At 39.2% G+C, this 18642-nt stretch overlaps 2 protein-coding genes across 4 annotated transcripts in view; one reads left to right on the top strand and one right to left on the bottom strand.

The window, feature by feature from the left end:
• The first annotated feature begins 712 nt into the window (after positions 1–712).
• Positions 713–12961, top strand: C1H3orf49 (chromosome 1 C3orf49 homolog). The gene is made up of 6 exons (XM_031029380.1): positions 713–837; positions 5124–5446; positions 8385–8509; positions 11742–11855; positions 12352–12516; positions 12920–12961. The coding sequence occupies exons 1-6, from the start codon at positions 713–715 to the stop codon at positions 12959–12961; spliced, it is 894 nt and encodes a 297-aa protein (XP_030885240.1).
• An 850-nt stretch (positions 12962–13811) lies between these two features.
• The window catches only part of THOC7 (THO complex subunit 7), a 331341-nt gene continuing 326510 nt past the window's right edge, over positions 13812–18642 (bottom strand). For all 3 annotated transcript variants that reach the window (XM_081801481.1, XM_006734458.3, XM_031029379.2), the window contains 4 exons: positions 16477–16534; positions 15024–15090; positions 14872–14941; positions 13812–14147 (listed from right to left, as the gene is read on the bottom strand). In XM_081801481.1, the coding sequence (XP_081657607.1) occupies positions 14080–14147; positions 14872–14941; positions 15024–15090; positions 16477–16534 (263 nt within the window). In that variant the 3' untranslated portion in view covers positions 13812–14079. The remainder of the gene's footprint in view (positions 14148–14871; positions 14942–15023; positions 15091–16476; positions 16535–18642) is intronic.

An 18642-nucleotide genomic window follows, 5' to 3' on the forward strand; every position in this document is an offset into this window, starting at 1 on the left:
GGAATAAATCCTAGTGTCTGCTGCCACCTTGTGGTGAAAAGTATTTGCAGGCAGAATTTGCTCTTCAGGAAATGGGGAAATGTTCGAAGGGAAGCACGGACCAGGCACTCAACTTTTTCAGCCATGAGAGACCGCTATAAAATTCTGTGATATAATAAAATAGCCTTGGGATGTACTATAAGATGGCCAAATAACAACTGGACTTTTTAATATGTGTCCCCTGGGGCCGAGAGAGTATTTATCAGCTCTAGCTGAGAGATGTAAAAAAAAAGCTGGGATCATTGGTATTCCTCCGGGTCTTTCCTCTTTGGTATTCAAACATGCACATCTGAATGTGATAATCAATTGGTGTGTGATTATTTTATTACCAACCCAAAAGGTAGTGATTAGAAAATCAGGTTACCTTTTCTGCATTGGCCTTGCCCAGGAATCTAGAACACGTGTTCCACGAATTGAACTGGAATTTCCCACCATTCTGTCAAATGCATCATTCCCAACCTCTGTGAAGTTGGTAAACAGGGCCAGTCCCACAAATGATGTCTCTCACACCTTCAAGGGAATAAGAAAGTGATTCCAAAAATTTCCTACGTACTTTCCCCAAAACAGCCCAGAAGTTAAAAGTGCCTCTGGCCCTCAATGATTTGTTTTTGTAGTTTGGGAGCTCAAGAGCTGAAGAAATCCAAAGCAGCTGCTAAAGGTGGACTTGACAGCGATGGACCAGTCTCAGCTGTATCTTCCAGAGTCTTCTAAGGGTGCCTGTGGAAGAGTTGGTCAGTACCGAAGACTCCAGCAACACAGAAAGAAAAATGGCCCGTTCAAAAGGAAGGGGATTGAAAGGTAGGCCAATGGGATTTGTTTTCTTTTCTGTTGAGTGAGATTCTTTGGATTTTGCATTAAACAATATTCATTGTGATGATTAGAAAAGGGAGCATCTCTTTTTCAGCATTGCCTTTAGAAATGAACACTCTGAATGGATTGGGGGGCAGGGGAGGCACCGCATTTCTACATAGGTCAGGAAGCCTAATGCCACAATGGACACCTGATTTTATGAGTATAATCGTAATGGGGAAAACCTTTCCTTTCCACCTTTTAATGTGGCATGTGAGGCAAAAATAAGCACAGTCTCAGAATTTTAGATATCACGTGTCCCGTGCAAGTACTATGATTTTGAAAATTCAATAGTATATTCTTTGAGATGAGTCCATTATCAATGCTTTCTGTTCTCTTGCCCAGCAATATGCACTGAAATATGTACTAATTGTTATTTCACGCTGTGCATGCTCTTTAATGTAATTTTTTTTAAAGATTTTATTTATTTGACAGAGAGAGACACAGCGAGAGAGGGAACACAAGCAGGGGGAGTGGGAGAGGGAGAAGCAGGCTCCCTGCAGAGCAGGGAGCCCGATGCGGGACTCGATCCCAGGACCGTGGGATCATGACCTGAGCTGAAGGAAGTCGCTTAACCAACTGAGCCACCCAGGCGCCCCTCTTTAATGTAATGTTAAAACTGTCTTATACCTGGTATTTCCTGTCAAAGGAAAAACCGTAAAGACAGGCAATGAAATACTCCAAACATGGGGCGCCTGGGTGGCTCAGAGGGTTAAGCGTCTGCCTTTGGCTCAGGTCATGATCCCAGGGTCCTGGGATTGAGCCCCATGTCTGGCTCCTGGCTCGGTGGGGAACCTGCTTCTTCCTCTCCCTCTGTCTCTCCCTTGCTCATGCGCTCTCTCTCTCTCTCTCTCTCTCTGTATCTCTCTGTCTCAAATGAATAAATAAAATCTTTAAAAAAAAACTCCAAACATAATACATTTTAATTTGGAAAATCAACAAGATGATTTATTTTCCAATTTCTTTTGGCTTCTTTCTTACCAGGTTCATGAGCAATAGCCCAGACACGTAGAAATGAGGTATTTTGATGAGGCCTGAATCCTCCAACACCAAACTTCTGAACTTCCACGGACAAAATGAAATATTGCAGAGATTTCCACTTTCAATAATAAAAAGAGTTTAAAGGGGGAAGCAATTCTACAAAGTACATCCATTACCAATCAAGATATTTGAAAACTTAAGAAGGGAAGGGTTCTTTTCAAAACAGAAATTGCAACAGTTCTATTCCAAGGCCCTGGAGCAAAATCACCTTAGTTATGTTTTAATAGATTGGGAATGAGGGTGGAGGGGATGCAGTGGGAGATACATTCTAGAGATTCAGAATACTTAGAGCTGGGCTTTTAACCTGAGGGATTACGTGGATGGCCTTTGGGGTTCTTGAGCCTCCTGAAGTTGTATTTTCATTGTTTTGGGTGTGTGTGTGTGTATTTATGGTAGTAGAAATTGATGGCTTTATTAAATGATTCTCACAGGGCTTTAGTGAAGATTAATCCTAGCCCATAAATGGTCTTTGGGCAAATTAGAAAATGGCACTCCTGGGGCGCTTGGGTGGCGCTTGGGTGGCTCAGTCGTTAAGCGTCTGCCTTCGGCTCAGGTCATGATCCCAGGGTCCTGGGATCGAGCCCCGCATCGGGCTCCCTGCTCAGCAGGAAGCCAGCTTCTCCCTCTCCCCCTCCCCCTGCTTGTGTTCCCTCTCTTGCGGTCTCTCTCTCTATCAAATAAATAAAATCTTTAAAAAAAAATTTTTAAAAAAAGAAAATGGCACTCCATCCTCAAGACACTTTACTGCCATCTGCCAGAAAGTTATAGTTAACTTGGAGCCTATGATGACTAAATGGAATAGCACCCCTAGCGTTTCTGTGTGTGTGTAACTGGTGGACAGCCTATGTTCAGTCCCGAAAGGGATAGCTGGCTAGCCTACAGGCACCCCCCGCCCTTCTTTCGACCTCCTGCTTGAGTTCCCTCCTTGCCTTTTACTTTTTTCCTTCACTCATCTGATCCACATATTAATTAAAGCTATTATTTATTAGGTTCTAAGCCCATGAATTATTTCTTTTTTATGCCCACATTTCTGAAAACAGTATACCCATTTTCAAATGAGAAAACCTAAGCTTAAAGAGGTTAAATAACATGCCCAAGATCACACAGCTAGGAAGTGTGGTGCTGGGTTGAACAAGACCATTGAACTCCAGTGCCTGGGCTCTTCTGAACTACTTCCCATGTATAATTACAGAAAAGTTGAATGATTTAGCTCCAGTTTAGAACAGTATTTTCTTGGAGGATGGTCTATGTGCTGCTGGTATTACTTGAGATATTTTAGGTAGTATATGAAGAATATTTTTTAATAGTTATGAGTTTATTTTAATCTGTCTTAGAAATATATGTTACATTTACTGCAAACATAATATAACATAACATAATAGAAAACCTGGGATTTCATCCAGAGAAATGAAGATCTATGTTCCTACAAATACCTGTACACAAATGTTTATGTGTGTGTTCATATTAGCCCCAAACTGGAAACAATCCAAATGTCTTTCAGTGAGTAAATGATTAGACAGTGTGGTAATCAGTATCATGGAATATTACTCTGCAACAAAAAAGAAAAATTGATACATACGATAATCTGGATTAATTTCCAGAGATTCATGCTGCGTGAAAAAAAAAAGTAAATCCCAGAAAGTTATATACTGTATGATTCCATTTAGATAACATTTTTGAAAGGACAAAATTATACAAATGAAGGACAGCTTAAGGAGGTGATGGGGTGAGTGGGTGCAGCCATAACCCATGAAGGATCCTGGTGGTGATGGAAATGTTCTGTATCTTGAAAGTATCAATATTGTGATAAATTACACTTTTGCACGAGGTTACCATTGGAGGAAACTGGGCAAATCTCCCTGTATTATTTCTTACAGCTGCCTGTGAAACTACAATTACCTCAAAATAAAAGGTTTAATTTTTTAAACCCCTGGGATTTTTTTGGATATTATTGCTCTGGATGACACTAAAAACAATAGCTAATTGAGGAAGAATATTAGCTAAATAATGGTATCATGGTATAGATGATGTTTCTTCTAGAATGGTGAGTAACACAGACACTGGGATCAGATCACCTGTACCAAGTTATTTAATCTTTCAAGGCTTTTATCTCTTCATTTGTAAAACAGAGATGACAGGACGAGGGCTAAATTACATAAAACACAAGGAAGAACTTAGAAGAGTGGTTAGTGCATAGAACGCTATTAAGAAACATTATCTGTATTTTTTTAATTTTAATTTTTTTTTTTTTTAAGATTTTATTTATTTATTTGAGAGAGAGAATGAGATAGAGAGAGCATGAGGGGGGGAGGGTCAGAGGGAGAAGCAGACTCCCTGCTGAGCAGGGAGCCCGATGCGGGACTCGATCCAGGGACTCCAGGATCATGATCTGAGCCGAAGGCAGTCGCTTAACCAACTGAGCCACCCAGGCGCCCTGTATTTTTTTTTTTTTTAGATGTTTGTTTAGAGAGTGTGAGTGGGGGGAGGGGCAGAGGGAGAGGGAGAGAGAGAATCTCAAGCAGACTCCCTGCTGAGTGTGGAGCCTGACACGGGGCTCCATCCCATGACCCTGAGATCATGACCTGAGCCGAAATCAAGAGTCAGATGCTCAACCAACTGAGCCACCCAGACGCCCTCATTATCTGTTTGTATTACTAAAATAGGCCCAAATGATGAAGATGGTGTATGACTATTTGGAATCTTAGAAATAAGAGTTTAGAGTTATTCTCTCTAAATGAGTGTTTTATGTACATGCATCATTTATGGGGCCTTGGAGACTACAGACCTTATTAACTACCCTAGCCATCGCTCATCTTTCATCACTGTAGACCGGAAGCTACCAAACCCAGGAAAAACTACATCCAACCATCATTGAAAGGAAGTTACCAATTTGTCAATATGTGTTCTAACAGTCAGAGACCTGGATTAAAATCTGCATTCTATGCTCTCTGTGCTTCAGTTTAGTCATTAGTGAAGTGAAGATGATAGTGTAACCTACCTCTTACGGAGCTATGAGGATAAAATGAAGTAGTGGTCAGAACACGCATAACTACTGATTTGGTTCTTGGTGTTCATTTTTATTTTTTTGGAATTGGATCATTTGTTCGCAATTCAAGTTTGGATTTTGATGATTTAAATTTCTTGTTTTTGACTTTTCAATTTCCTTAACACAAATTCTTTTTTATATTGTTTAGGTGGCATAGAGCTGTGTCCACCAACTTGGTAAAACAAAACGTATTGGTCCCCAAAGATGAATCGTCTGCTGACAGTGACAAGGAATTTCATGAAAGCCAGCAAAACCAAAAAAAAACTGTGATGAAGAAAGTGAAGACTGTTTTGGGAAGGATGCTGTCCTACAAATGGAGAAGCAAGTCGGCAAGTGTCAGCAGAGGGGCCTCCACTAACCATAAGGAAACCTTCCTTTCCAACCCGCAGAGCTTTCTTCCTAGAATTGTCAAGGAGCTTCCAGCCCCCAGGTTATTTACCAAACCAAGAATGAGAAAGCTGTCACAGAATGGTAATCAAAGGGAATTTGCGGTTAAGTGTCAAGGCCAAGAGGAATAGTGAAGCTAAGATGGCTTTCCTTGCTACCCCAAAGTGTGGCTTCTCCTGGGAGCTTGTCTGAAATGCAGAATCTCAGGCCCCGCCTGGGTCTACTGAGTCAGAATCTGCATTGTAGAAAGAGCCCCAGGTGACTTGCCTGTACATACATTTTGGAAAGCTCTGAATTACATTGTCTTTGAGGTCCCTCCCAGTGCAATTGGTGGCCTAACTGTTCTAAAGTCACTTTTTATTTAAATATGCATATACAGGCATATATATATATATATATATACACATTAAAAAATTAAAATAAGGTGGGCTTTTTCTTTTATTTTGTTTCTGGAAAAAGTAGTAATACAGCCCTTCAAATAGCTATTTCCAACAGTGGAGAGTGTAGGGAGAATTCTATGAATAAAATTTATGATTGGCAAGTCAGAACAGACATTTTATTTTATTGTATCTACTTCCTATGTACCTTGTGGAAGAATCAGGATTTGAAATTTTAACTTGAAGTCTTTTTTGCAATGTAGTAATGCTGTTGCAGGGCGGGGCGGGGAGGGTCCTATGAGTTATGACTAACAATACCACTAATATTCACATTCTTCTCTGTAGCTTTTCTAAGTTAATAGACTTGATTTTTTTTAGAGCAGTTTTAAGTTTACTAGAAAAATTGAATGGAAGATACAGAGATTAACTTTCCATATACCCTCTCTCCTTACCCCACCCACCCCTATTAACATCTTGCCCTAATATGACAAACCCAACATGTTATGTCCTATATCCACCATTACAGTGTCATACAGGACAAATTCACTGCCCTAAATATCCTGTGTAGCTTCTTAATGTCCTTTATAGAAGAGCATCCGGAAACCTATATGGCCCTTCCAGTACATGTAGGGAATCCACACACGATCCCACATTTCACACAAAGATAAGGCTGCGTACCTGATGAGTACTTTTTCCTCATCTGTGTGCATTGGCTTATTTTCATCTTAGTTGGAATAACCAATCTCTATACCAAGATTTCTTCGGAAAATCTGTCTTTCAGGACACAGCTCTAACACTATTACGCTCTCAGACGTGGCCCAATTAGTGGCTCTTCCCCTGTTACCCTCGCAACATTTTTAACAAATATTTGCTAAATACTTATTATGTGTTTGCCAAACTATTAGGGATAGAGTAGTAGATAGAGCAGACATGGTCCCTGCCCTCACAAAGTCCTAGCATAGAGGGGCGTCCCAACATTAGGCAGATAATTACATCTGACATGAAGCCTTGTGGAAACCCATCACAGGTGCTCTAACTTTAGGGGAAGGGGCTCCAGAGAGGCCTCCCCGAGGAAGGGACAACTCAGTTGAGATTTGAAGGACAACTGGAGTCAGACAAGGAAAGAGTGGGAAGAGTTTTCCAGGAGGAAGGGAGAGCATATTCACATCGCAATATAAAGAGAACACAGGGTATAATAAGGAAATGAAAGCAATTCAGCCAGGGAAAGGCTGGTGAATAAGGTGGTCAGGATGTTGTAAGTCACATTAACAATTTTTAACTTTCTCCTAAGAATTTTTAATTTTTTGCTAAGAAAGCATCACATACTTTCAAGCTGGGGATTTATATAATCTGATTTGCATTTTTGAAAGATAGCTCAGGCTGCAGAGCAGAGACTGGTTGGGAGGAGGGCCATTGCGGATGCAGGAAGAACAATAAGAAGCTCCTACACTCATTCAGGCAAGGAAAGATAGTAGCTTAGTTAGTTGCAGCAGTCGGGATGGGGAGGTAAAGGGAGAAGCATTCTTAGGTAGAAGTTGTAAGATTTGGGGAAGAGCTGGATAGTAGAGGGCAGGGAGAGGGAAGAGTCCCTGGGTTGAGCACCTGCTCTGAGGACAGAGCCCCCATTCACTGATTAGGAGCCACCACTTCTAGCAAAGTCCTTATCAATGGACCCCAAGCAAGACAAGATGGTTGTATGTGTGAGCACAGCAGGAAGGCACTGAAACAAGAGTCAATGCTCCTGTCAATCCTTTTGACAACGTGAAATAAAAGCCTCGTTTCCTGCCCACTTTTTTTTTAATGAAAAGGAGAATAACCTCAAATTTAATGCCTTCTGCAGGCAATAACATGGTTTTGTTTTTACCATATTAATTTTAATGCTTATTTATGACACTGGTTTTTGATTTATGCTGATGTCTTAAAGTTACCTTTATAAAAGCATTTATAGTGTTAAGACTTGAACTGATAGAAAGAAAAATATTAAGGAAGCCGGGGTTCACATGGCCCCTGGAAAATGAGAAAAACGACGAATGTGGTAATGTGATGGCAGAGCCTTGAGCCACATGGCTGGAGAATGAGTCACTTTAAACATTCCTTCAATCAATAACAAGTACTCAAGGGATCATCTTACACAACAGAAGGTTACTTTTTCTAATTCCACAACAGTTAAAGGAAAAAGTAACAAAGGGCAAAACTGAAGTCTCAAAGAGATGTAACCACCTTTGCCAGAACAGGTTGGTGACCACTGAGGTCATGACCACAAGAAAAGGCAAATGTGTGCAGGAACAAGTATAAGATTAGAAAAAGCAAACCCATTTTTTATCTTTAACCCCAAGGGAAAAAGCTACTGAGGTAGCATGGGATGTGGTCTTTTCTGAATACTGTCTAATAAGAAAGTTTATCGTTGTGGGGTACCTGGGTGGCTCCGTCCATTAAGCGTCTGCCTTTGGCTCAGGTCATGATCCCAGGGTCCTGGGATCCAGCCCTGCTCAGCGGGGAACCTGCTTCTCCCTGTCCCTCTGCCCCTCCCCCCATGCTCTCTATCTCCCTCAAATAAATAAATAAAATCTTAAAAAAAAAAAAGAAAAGAAAAAGCTTATCATTGAGATCCTTACAGGTTCTCTCCCCCCTCCCTTCTCTCTAAGCGACTGTACAACTTGATGTTGTAGAAGCAGAGACAGAGGCGATAACCCAAGGAAATACACTGCTCCGGGCCAGGAGAACCACCAAGCGGTTATCTGTGACGTCCCTTCCTTCAGGACTGCAAAAGGTACAACGCTAAAACAAACTCGCCTCTAAAGACTTATATACAAGTTGATGTTTAGGGGTATAGTAAAGGCCAAGTTCTCATAATAAAGCCTTCACGTATGCTGCTTGCATCCTTCTGTCCAAGACTTGAGGACACAGCAAGTGGGCTTTCCGGGTCTGATTCCTCTACTTCTGAGCTCAGATGGTTCTACTTTTACTATCGTCGGGGCAACAGTGGAGTTCTGAGCTTTATACTGACTTTTCAACTATTCAGCTATCAAGTTACAACTATATTAGCATCAGGTCAATCACGCATGCTGCTTGGAGAGAAATTCTAGACCAGCACTGCCTAGTAGAACTTTGAGGATGCAAGTATACCCTATCCAATATAGTAGCCATTAACCACATGTGATTCTTTTTTTTTAAAGATTTATTTATTTATTTATTTATTTGAGAGAGAGCACAAGTGGGAGAGGCAGAGGGAGAGGGAAAGAGAATCTCAAGCAGACTCTGTGCTGTGCACAAAGCCCCACGCAGGGCTCGGTTTCATGACCCTAAGATCATGACATGAGCCAAAACCAAGAGTCAGATACTTAACTGACTGTGGCACCCAGGCACCCCAAATGTGACTTTTGAACCTGAAATGTGGCCAGTGCAATTAAAAAGTTGGATTTTTACTTCACTGTAATTGAAATTAAAAGATGGTCACATGTAAAGACAGTGTGGCAGTAGAAAATCCAAGAGCGTCCAAACCAAAGCCTGTCCTTATCTGTGCATACGTAAACTTCAGCCTAAATTGCCCAAACTATATTTTTAAATCACCTGAACTTTTTCTATTTTTGAATACAACAAACAGCTCTGAAGCTGACTTTGTTCCAATTTTAAGTACTTTGGAAATATCAACTCAGATAAAAATTACAACAGTCCTATAAGGTAGGTAGCAATAAGGGTATCTGGTTGGCTCAGTCGGAAGAGCATGGGACTTTTGACCTTGGGTTTATGAATTTGAGCCCCACATTGGGGGGTAGAGATTATGTAAAAATAAAATCTTTTTTAAAAAAGAAAAAAAAGGTAGCAATACTATCCTTATTTTAGGGATGGTACTGAGAGGTTAAATACTTTGCTTAGATAAGTGGGAGAGATAGGTTTCAGACCCAGGAAGATCTGGCTCTAGAGTCCTTACTCTTAATTACTTTGCTAAATACTAATTGTACTGTCCAAAATGGTAGCCACTAGGTATATGTGACTATTTAATTAAAATTAAAGTTCACTTCCTCAGTTGCACTAACTGCATTTTAAGTTGCTAGATAATGACATGTGGCTTGCGGCTGTTGTACTAGCAAGTAAGGAAAATTTCTGTTTTTGTAGAAAGTTCTATTGAACAGAGCTGCTCTAGAGTATCATTGTAAGAAGGCACCAGCATTAGTTTTGAATTTTGCCTTTTGTGTGCCAGGTTCACATTTGCTGTATTCCTATTACGTCCAGGGCGATTTCTAGGTTTGGGGGCTCTAAGGGTGATCCAATAGACATAGTTCTGTTCTGTGAAATTTACGATCTAGTAAGGGGGATAGATATTAAACCGCAGCTCTGCAGAGCATTGAGGTAAGGATAACCTTTTGAATAAGTGGCACTGGGACAAGTAGATGTTCATATGGGAAAAAAAATTTGATCCCTATCTCACACCATATACAAAAATTCATTCCTATTGGGTTATAGATAAAGTGCGGAAAAGGTAAAACCTTAAAGCTTGTGGAGGATGATAGAAATGACTTCAGTATAGAGAAATACTTCTTAGGACACAAATATCACTGACCATAAAAGGAAAAAATGGATACATCTGGTTACAGTAGGATTGCTGTTCAGCAAAAGACTTTAAACGTTGTCAACTGGCTGCAAAAGGTCTTATTTAGGGGCGCTTGGGTGGCTCAGTCAGTTAAGCATCTACCTTCGGCTCAGGTTATGATCTCAGGGTCCTGGGATCGAGTCCTGCATCGGGCTCCTTGCTGAGCGGGGAGCCTGCTTCTTCCTCTGCCTGCCGCTCCCCCTGCTTTTGCTCACTCTCTCTCTGGCAAGTAAATAAATAAAATCTTTAAAAAAAAAAGGGGGGGCGGGGTTTGTTTAGCTCTTGGAATGATCTCGGTCACATTTAAAAATGCGAATATTTGAAAAATATCTGGATTTTAAGCCTTCTTTTGAAAAACAGGGTTTGGAAACATTAGGCCCACAATTCCGTGCAGAGGCTGCCCCTTGGCAGGAGGCACATTCTCTCCAGTTTACCACCAGCCACAACGGGTCCTGTTTTACATGACCTTCCTGGACCATCCAGGCATTTGACTCTACAATAGTGGTATTCAACAAGCACAGAAATAACTTAGGAATTACCTACCACATGCACTAAGTGTTCAGTAGGAAAAAGTACTGGGTTTTATGGGAAAGAAAAACGAGGAGTCCAACTATATATAGATAGATGGATTGGGGAGGGTCCTGCAAGTGACAGGTGAGCCTGGGCAAGTTGGCAGGGCAGAGTGGTGGGTCAGCACCATCGTTTGTAAACTCAGACACAGGGTAGGTCGTAGATGTGGTCCCACATCCCACGTTGTGCCGGTTTCACAATAGTCTCAATGCGAGTTACTAAGCACAAGGGGAAGGAAGAGTAAACCCAGTAAGACTAAAAAGGGCCTATTAGCCAGGAGCCATGACTTAGGAATGATTTCCAATAGCAACACTATTAAGACAGGTGCTTAGAAGAAGCAAGCCAGGGAAGCTAGGAAAAGTTATCAGGCTTGGGGCAAAAAGAACCCAGAGCCTTCTTTTTATGTTTGGAGACATGTCTGCCATGAAAATAAGGAAACCTGCAGAAAAGAGACCAAATTAACAACTAGATCCAGTGATAATGAGCTTTCTGGGGCACTGGTCCTCAGCAGCCCCACACTCTCACTGTGCTCAGTGACTGCAATTTCTTCTTTTTCCCCTTGTGAGTGACCTGCTTTTTTCCTGACACTGTATAACATTCTTTCAGAACCAGACGATCTCATTTCTCTGCACCCTATAGATCTCTTCAAAGAGAGCTCTGGGCACAAAGGAGATACATGGGGCGTGGAGAATAATATGACTATGCTCTCCAACCCAACGTTATGTGGCAAATGTTCAGTTTATAAGAGAATGTCCCAAGGGTGAGAATTCTTATTTAAGCACTGTCACAGAAATATTGTTGGTACTTCGTAATCTGATGTGTTTTTGCATTTTTGTGATAGGTTCCGTATTCATCAAAAAAGAGATCACACTTTCCAGCACTTAAAAAAAAGAAGCGTGGCATGGAAAACATCCTCCGAAAATCAGATTTGACAGTAGGAAAACTTCAAATGCAGGTGGTGGACAAAGGCTTTTACTTTGTGTTTCAGAAGCATTGCAGAGGGCCGAGTTTAACTGAATGCACAGCCCTGCTAGACAGCATGGTTGTGGGAGGAAATTAATGATTAGATTAGCACGAAGAAATAATGTTAGTAGGGGGCATCCTGAGAGTGACTAAAGGATTGCTAAGGGCATCTAGGATGATGCTGTGTGCCTAATAAATATTAAGTGAATTCAATTAAAATGAAGGCATGCACAAAGGCTTCTTTTGGGAAGAAATGAGATTGTCTTTACCACTGGGTGGTAAATGCATGTTTTCTTGCTCTGTTTGCCATGACTTGAATTAGAATAATACTTTGGGATTTGCAAAACGTCCACCAATTCCTGAAGTTGTCTCTCAGGAAAAAACCACCATCCCTTTGGTTTTGACAAGGGTCGGGCCTGGTTAGTACTTGGATGGGAGACAAGGCTTTCCAAAATATGGCTACATTTCTTTGCATCTGTCTGTCATAGGTGGATGACCTCATAGAAACAGTGACAGATAAATCCATGAAGTTATTGGCCCAAAGACATGCTGAGCTTCAACAGTGTGAATTTCTAGGGGACGAAATTCTTCAGTCTTCGAAGCAGTTCCAGAGGATATCCAAGAGAACCATGAGGAAGTATAAATTGAAAAATGTATGTTTCCCATGTACCTGTTGCTGCTTCTGATTTAGTTCCTGACTGCCTAAGAGTTATTTTTATAGGAATTCTTATCTTTTGGTTCATAAACCTGAATACATCTCTCTAGTGAATTAATCAGTTGGGGAGATGGATATTTCTTAGAATATTCTGTCCAACAGTCCTTAAAAAAAAATCCTTTTTTGAAAAAATGATTTTTAATTCTGAGTCAATGTTAGCAAATTTTTGCTTCATAATTCTTACTAATATTGGAAAACAGAAACATTTATCAGGGCATAGCAATTCTGCAGAGAAATTTCTCCCAGGATTTGCCAGATGAAATTAGAGGAATCATTTAAAGGTATTATGACACTTTTAATATGACTACTACTGAGTTAAATTTAAACTTCCATATTTAAAGATAAGAATTCTTATTAAAATTACAAAAACTAACATTGTTTAAGGTATGATTCATGTAAAGTGTCATGTTTCCGAACTAAAATAAATGGATAAGGATGGAACCTAACAAGTATTGAACATTAAATTCACTACTTAAGAAAATTACAAGTGATTCAGCCTTAGCTTCATTTTTAAGATCATGAAATCCTTTATGCAAGACCGACCATCTTTTTTTTTTTTTTTTTTGAAGATTTTATTTTTTTGACAGAGAGAGATATAGTGAGAGAGGGAACACAAGCAGGGGGAGTGGCAGGCAGAGGGAAAAGGAGAAGCTGGCTCCCCAGTGAGCTGGGAGCCCGATGTGGGGCTCGATCCCAGGACCCTGAGATCATGACCTGAGCCGAAGGCAGACACTTAACCGACTGAGCCACCCAGGTGCCCCAAGACCAACCATCTTAATAGTCTATTTTTCTGAGACAACTTTTTCTTTGTCAATATGTTTTTTCTACTGAAAATGACTCCTAAATAATGGAACAGTAGAAGAAAACATATCATCAAAACATTTAACAACCAGACTGCTTAAGCATTACGGAGAGAGATCTAGAAGGCAATGCATAGTGATTTAATTTGCATCTTGTAATTACCTCTTATACCACTGATTGTTAGGATCAGGCAACCTCTCCCCAAATGAGCACATACCACAAACATTTTGTACATAATTTCACAAGTTCACAGCCCTCATGAAGCCTATTCATGAACTCCATTTTCAAAGATGGTAACAATTTCCAGACTGACTCATTTTTTTCACGTACATCCTAGAAATGCCACTTTCTCACAATCTTCAACTTATTTTATAAATGAACCAGTCTTACCAGTTAAAAACTACCTAGAATACTAATGAGCACAAACATATCTGGCTTGAAAACATTTTATTAAACATTTTTGGATATCGCTTCCTACTTTTTAAGTTTAAGAATAAAAAAGACATTTCAATACAAACAAATTTATACTGAAGTTTTTTTCCTTTGTGTAAAGAAATAGGAATGAACTGTGCATTAGTATTTAAAAGCAAAGTAGTCTACTGCCAAAACTTTAAATAGCTCAAGAGCACAACAAATTCTAAACGCACTAGGAGCATGTTGTTACTTCCGCCTTCTTGGGAAGGGTGAACCATTAGTCTGTTTATGGCTTAGGATCTGTTTCCATGGTGCTTTCTTGAGCTTCTTCTACCTCTGAGAGCTTTTCATCATCTGCAATTGAGAAAGAACCATAAAACTTTAGTCAAATTTGCTTAAATTATATGTTTATGAATACATGACAACATTTTTATCCTTTATTAGCCGATATGTCTAAAACAAAGATGGCAAAATGGCAGCCTATGACTGTCATCAGCCCACACAGTGTTTGGTTTTAAAAGTGCTGTTTTGGTTTTTGGTGTTTATTAGTTAAGTCAAAATGTAAAATTTATGTGATAGAATACATTAAAAAAAAATCTAGGTTTTAGGTTTTTCTTAAAAACAATAAGGAGGTCAGATAACATCGAAATTTCCAATGGGCTGATACAAATTAGTATTGACTAATACAAAGAGCAAGTCTCCAGTTCCCCAAAGCACCTTCCATTCATGGACTATGCAAATGTGCTTATGCACTAATTACTCCACTCACTTACTGCTGCCTGCCTGGGTCCTGAATTGTTACTTTATAGCAATAAACTGTAATAAACCAAGAAGAATTCCAAATCTATCATCCCTGAATTTCTCTTAATGTGAACTACTGGACATGTATTTTAAGTGATATATTTCTGCATATATGCAGAAAGCTGAACAGCATGAACACTTTTAACATCATCCTGCTATACTCCTGTTCTGAAACTGAAGGTGTACTCTCTCAATAAGATGTATTATTTTAGAAGGCACGCCCCTGGATCACTTAAAAGTCTTGATAAAAATTCATTCTGTGACTATTTCTACTTACTTTCTAGCGTTTGCTGAAGTTCGTGGATGGTACTAAGGAGAACGTGAAACTGTTTCCGTCTCAATTCCAGCTGTGTTAATGAGAAAAAAATTAATACACATTGATCTATACACATATACATATCATAGAGACCAATGTATGTGTACAAATACCTTATCTTCAACACTTTCTTTAATATGTGAAAGATGCTCTAGTTCCTTTCCCAGAGACTCTAGTTCCCTGAAAATAATAAAACAGTGTTATAGCTTGCTAGTTGGGGGAACAGAAGTCACAATTAATACCTAACTTTTTAGTTACTAAAGAGTTTTAAAAATTAAAAAAAAGATAAGTTATTACACTCCATTATGATGAAACTTTGAAGCTAGGGATGATCTCTTCTTAAATTCTAAGTATGTACTTTTTTAATTAAAATCAAATTTTCTAGATAATTTTTAAAACCTAAGAAAACAGGGGCGCCTGGGTGGCTCAGTCGGTTAAGCGTCTGCCTTCGGCTCGGGTCATGATCCTGGAGTCCCTGGATCGAGTCCCGCATCGGGCTCCCTGCTCGGCAGGGGGTCTGCTTCGTCCTCTGGCCCTGTCCCCTCTCACGTGTTCTCTCTCTCTCATTCTCTCTCTCTCAAATAAATAAATAAAATCTTTAAAAAAAAAAAAAAAAAAAAAAAACCTAAGAAAACACAGATAAATAGAACATCACACCACAAGAATTGATAACTTTTAACATTTTATCATACTTATTTGACCAAAAAAAGTCTTCTTTTTTCCCCCTTGGTAAAAGAAATAAAACATTGCAGATTAACTTGAAATCCTCTTGGAACCTTATTGGCTATCCTCTATCTCAGACCTTTTTCCTCCTCTATTCCCCACTCAGGCAATCACTCTATCACTCCAATCCTTTTTCATACATATATTTGTCTCTTTAAATAATATACAGTATTAGTATATAATGGGGGGAGTTAACTTCTATAAATGTTATTCTGCATCTGTTAGAGAAACTTAGGAATAACTTAAAATTTATTATGTCTTCTGTTTTTCTTTTCACTGATTATGTTTTTCAGATCTGAGTTTTTATTTTTTTAAAGATTTTTATTTATTTATTTAAGAGACAAAGAGAGAGAGAGCACTAGCACATGCTAGGGGAGGCAGAAGGAGAAGCAGACTCCCCACTGAGCAGGGAGCCCGACACTGGACTCGATCCCAGGACCCTAGGATCATGACCTGAGTTGAAGGCAGACACTTAACAGACTAAGCCACTCAGGCGCCCCTGAGATCTGACTTTAACAAGTGTATATCTAAAAAAAGTGTATATCTAGTTTGTTCTTTTAAACTGTTCATTTAGCATTCTACTATATATATAGTATACCATATTTTATCTATTTTCATTTGATACATATATAATATGCATTTATTTTATTATTTTAGAACTAGAGACAGTAAGATCGGAGGAAGGAAAAACTCAATCAAGTGGTATTAGAATATGTAATTTGGAAGATCTGACCCCTCCTTCTGAAACACATTATGTACTCCCATAAAAATGGAATGTATAGGCTAGTATGTAAACATTTATATAGAAAGACTGGTTCCTTTCAAAGTAAACTCTAAACTTACTTTAATGTCTCATGCCGGTCTGGATGGTGCTGGATCACTTTCGCCAAAGCATCGTATTCTGAAAGATACAAAAATATTTACCAAATTAAGGTTTTTTTTTGAACATGGATATGAGAAAAAAGATATATCACAGGTCTCTCCTAATCACTTTCTCAGTGCATAAAGAAATGAAAACACTGAAGGATGCAAAGAGTACTGCCCATATCACTTGGTTCAACAATAACTACAATGATACATGATTTCAAAACTGTTCCAAACAAGGTCTTTTGCTCCCACTCTGTTTTTCCACTTACCTATCCCTGGGCAGGATATAAGAGGCCAGCATAGGAGAAGTGAACTTAAGCCATTCATTGATCATTAAGTGGACTGATTCTGAAGAGGATCTTATTCACTATTTGCCCAACAAAGAGAAGACCAGCGAGGTCAATATATCCTACCATTCATTTCAGATCTTAACAATGGCAAATTACACTTCTCATTCTCATTCTAAAGGTAAAGATTTCAGAAATTGAGAAACAATTTAAAATTCAGAAATGATAAAATTCCTTCCTTCTTTTCCACTGAGGCCTCCAAGTTTCCCTGTTATTTCCTGTTAACCTTGAAATGATGAATGGCAGCATTCATTTAAAAGCCTCAACTAGGGGCTCCTGGGTGGCTCAGTCATTGGGTGTCTGCCTTCAGCTCGGGTCCTGATCCCAGGATCCTGGGATGGAGCCTCGCATCGGGCTCCCTACTCAGCGGGAAGCCTCCCTCTCCCTCTGCCCCTGCTTGTGTTCCCTCTCTCGCTGTGTCTCTCTCTGTCACATAAATAAATAAAAATAAAATCTTTAAAAAAATGAATAAATAAAAGCCTCAACTAATTGAGAAAAACACTATGAAACCTTTTTAAATGATTTTAGAATTGATAATAATTATTATGTAAGTTGGTATATCCCCTTTTGTAAATTGGTCACTGAACTCGACCACATGTATTTTTGAATGAGTTCAAAAACCAATTTTTTAAAATAAGGAGTTAAATATCTCAATTGGCTCATTGAAAAGTAAAATTTATTGTTTTGAAAATCAGCATTTTAAGCCAATAAAAGTGTGACTTTTAATAAAAATTTTTTGGATTACAAAATAATACATGATCAGTCCAGGGGTGACAAAAGAAAAAAAAAAGACCCCAAGCCATAAAAACCCACAGCCCCAAAATAACCATTAACATTTTGTATTTCCTTCTAGTTTTTTATATATAGGTCACAACTGTGATTATGCATTATATTTTTTATCTTCCTTTCTTTCAGTTTACATTATAGGAGGAACAATGCCCCGGCCATTAAAATTATTTTGAAATAGTTTGTTTTTATGGACTGCAATGAGGACATACCCTAGTTAAAAAACAAAAGAGGAGTGCCTGGCTGGCTCAGTCAGTTAAGCATCTGCCTTCAGCTCAGGTCATGATCCCAGGACCCCCGGGATGGAGCCCCACATTGGGCTCCCTGATCAGTGGGGAGCCTGCTTCTCCCTCTCCCTCTGCTGCTCCCCCTGCTTATAATCTCTCCCTCTCTCTGTCAAATAAATGAATAAAATCTTAAAAACAAAAAAAACAAAAGAGAGTAGGACAAAGCTAAATTTTAAATGTTTGCTTGTTTTGTACTTAATAAAAACTCATGGGACTTAAATTCTTTTCTTTTTCCTGGAAAGTAACTCCATGAAACAAACAACCATTAAAACCTTAGGTCTAGTGTACTTGTGTGAACTGCCTTTGCTGATTAACCATAACATTACTTAGGGCAAAGGGGTCTGAAGACAGTAAAAAAAAAAAATGAATACTTAAGAAATATTTGGATTAGGGGTGCCTGGGTGGCTCAGTCATTAAGCGTCTGCCTTCGGCTCAGGTCATGATCCCAGGGTCCTGGGATCCAACCCCGCATTGGGCTCCCTGCTCAGCAGGAAGCCTGCTTCTCCCTCTCCCACTCCCCCGTTTATGTTCCTTCTCTCGCTGTGTCCCTCTCTGTCAAATAAATAAATAAATAATCATTAAAAAAATATTTGTATTAAAGAAATATTTGGATAATCAATACAATCCAACAAAAATTAAAAAAAAAAAGGTTTTTCAGCATAGCCTTCCTCCTCCACTATTTTAAAGAATAATATAGTTTTAAAGAATTAAGTTTAGCTCTT

This window comes from Leptonychotes weddellii, chromosome 1 (assembly GCF_054177405.1).
Source record: "Leptonychotes weddellii isolate Sample4059 chromosome 1, ASM5417740v2, whole genome shotgun sequence".
Classification (NCBI taxonomy): Eukaryota; Metazoa; Chordata; class Mammalia; order Carnivora; family Phocidae; genus Leptonychotes; species Leptonychotes weddellii.

Coding starts and splice junctions, on each gene's coding strand:
- C1H3orf49 (XM_031029380.1), top strand. CDS start 713: ATGGACCAGTCTCAGCTGTATCTTCCAGAGTCTTCTAAGGGTGCCTGT. Junction 838..5,123: donor AAAAGGAAGGGGATTGAAAG/GTAGGCCAATGG, acceptor TATATTGTTTAG/GTGGCATAGAGCTGTGTCCA. Junction 5,447..8,384: donor GAGAAAGCTGTCACAGAATG/GTAATCAAAGGG, acceptor CTTCTCTCTAAG/CGACTGTACAACTTGATGTT.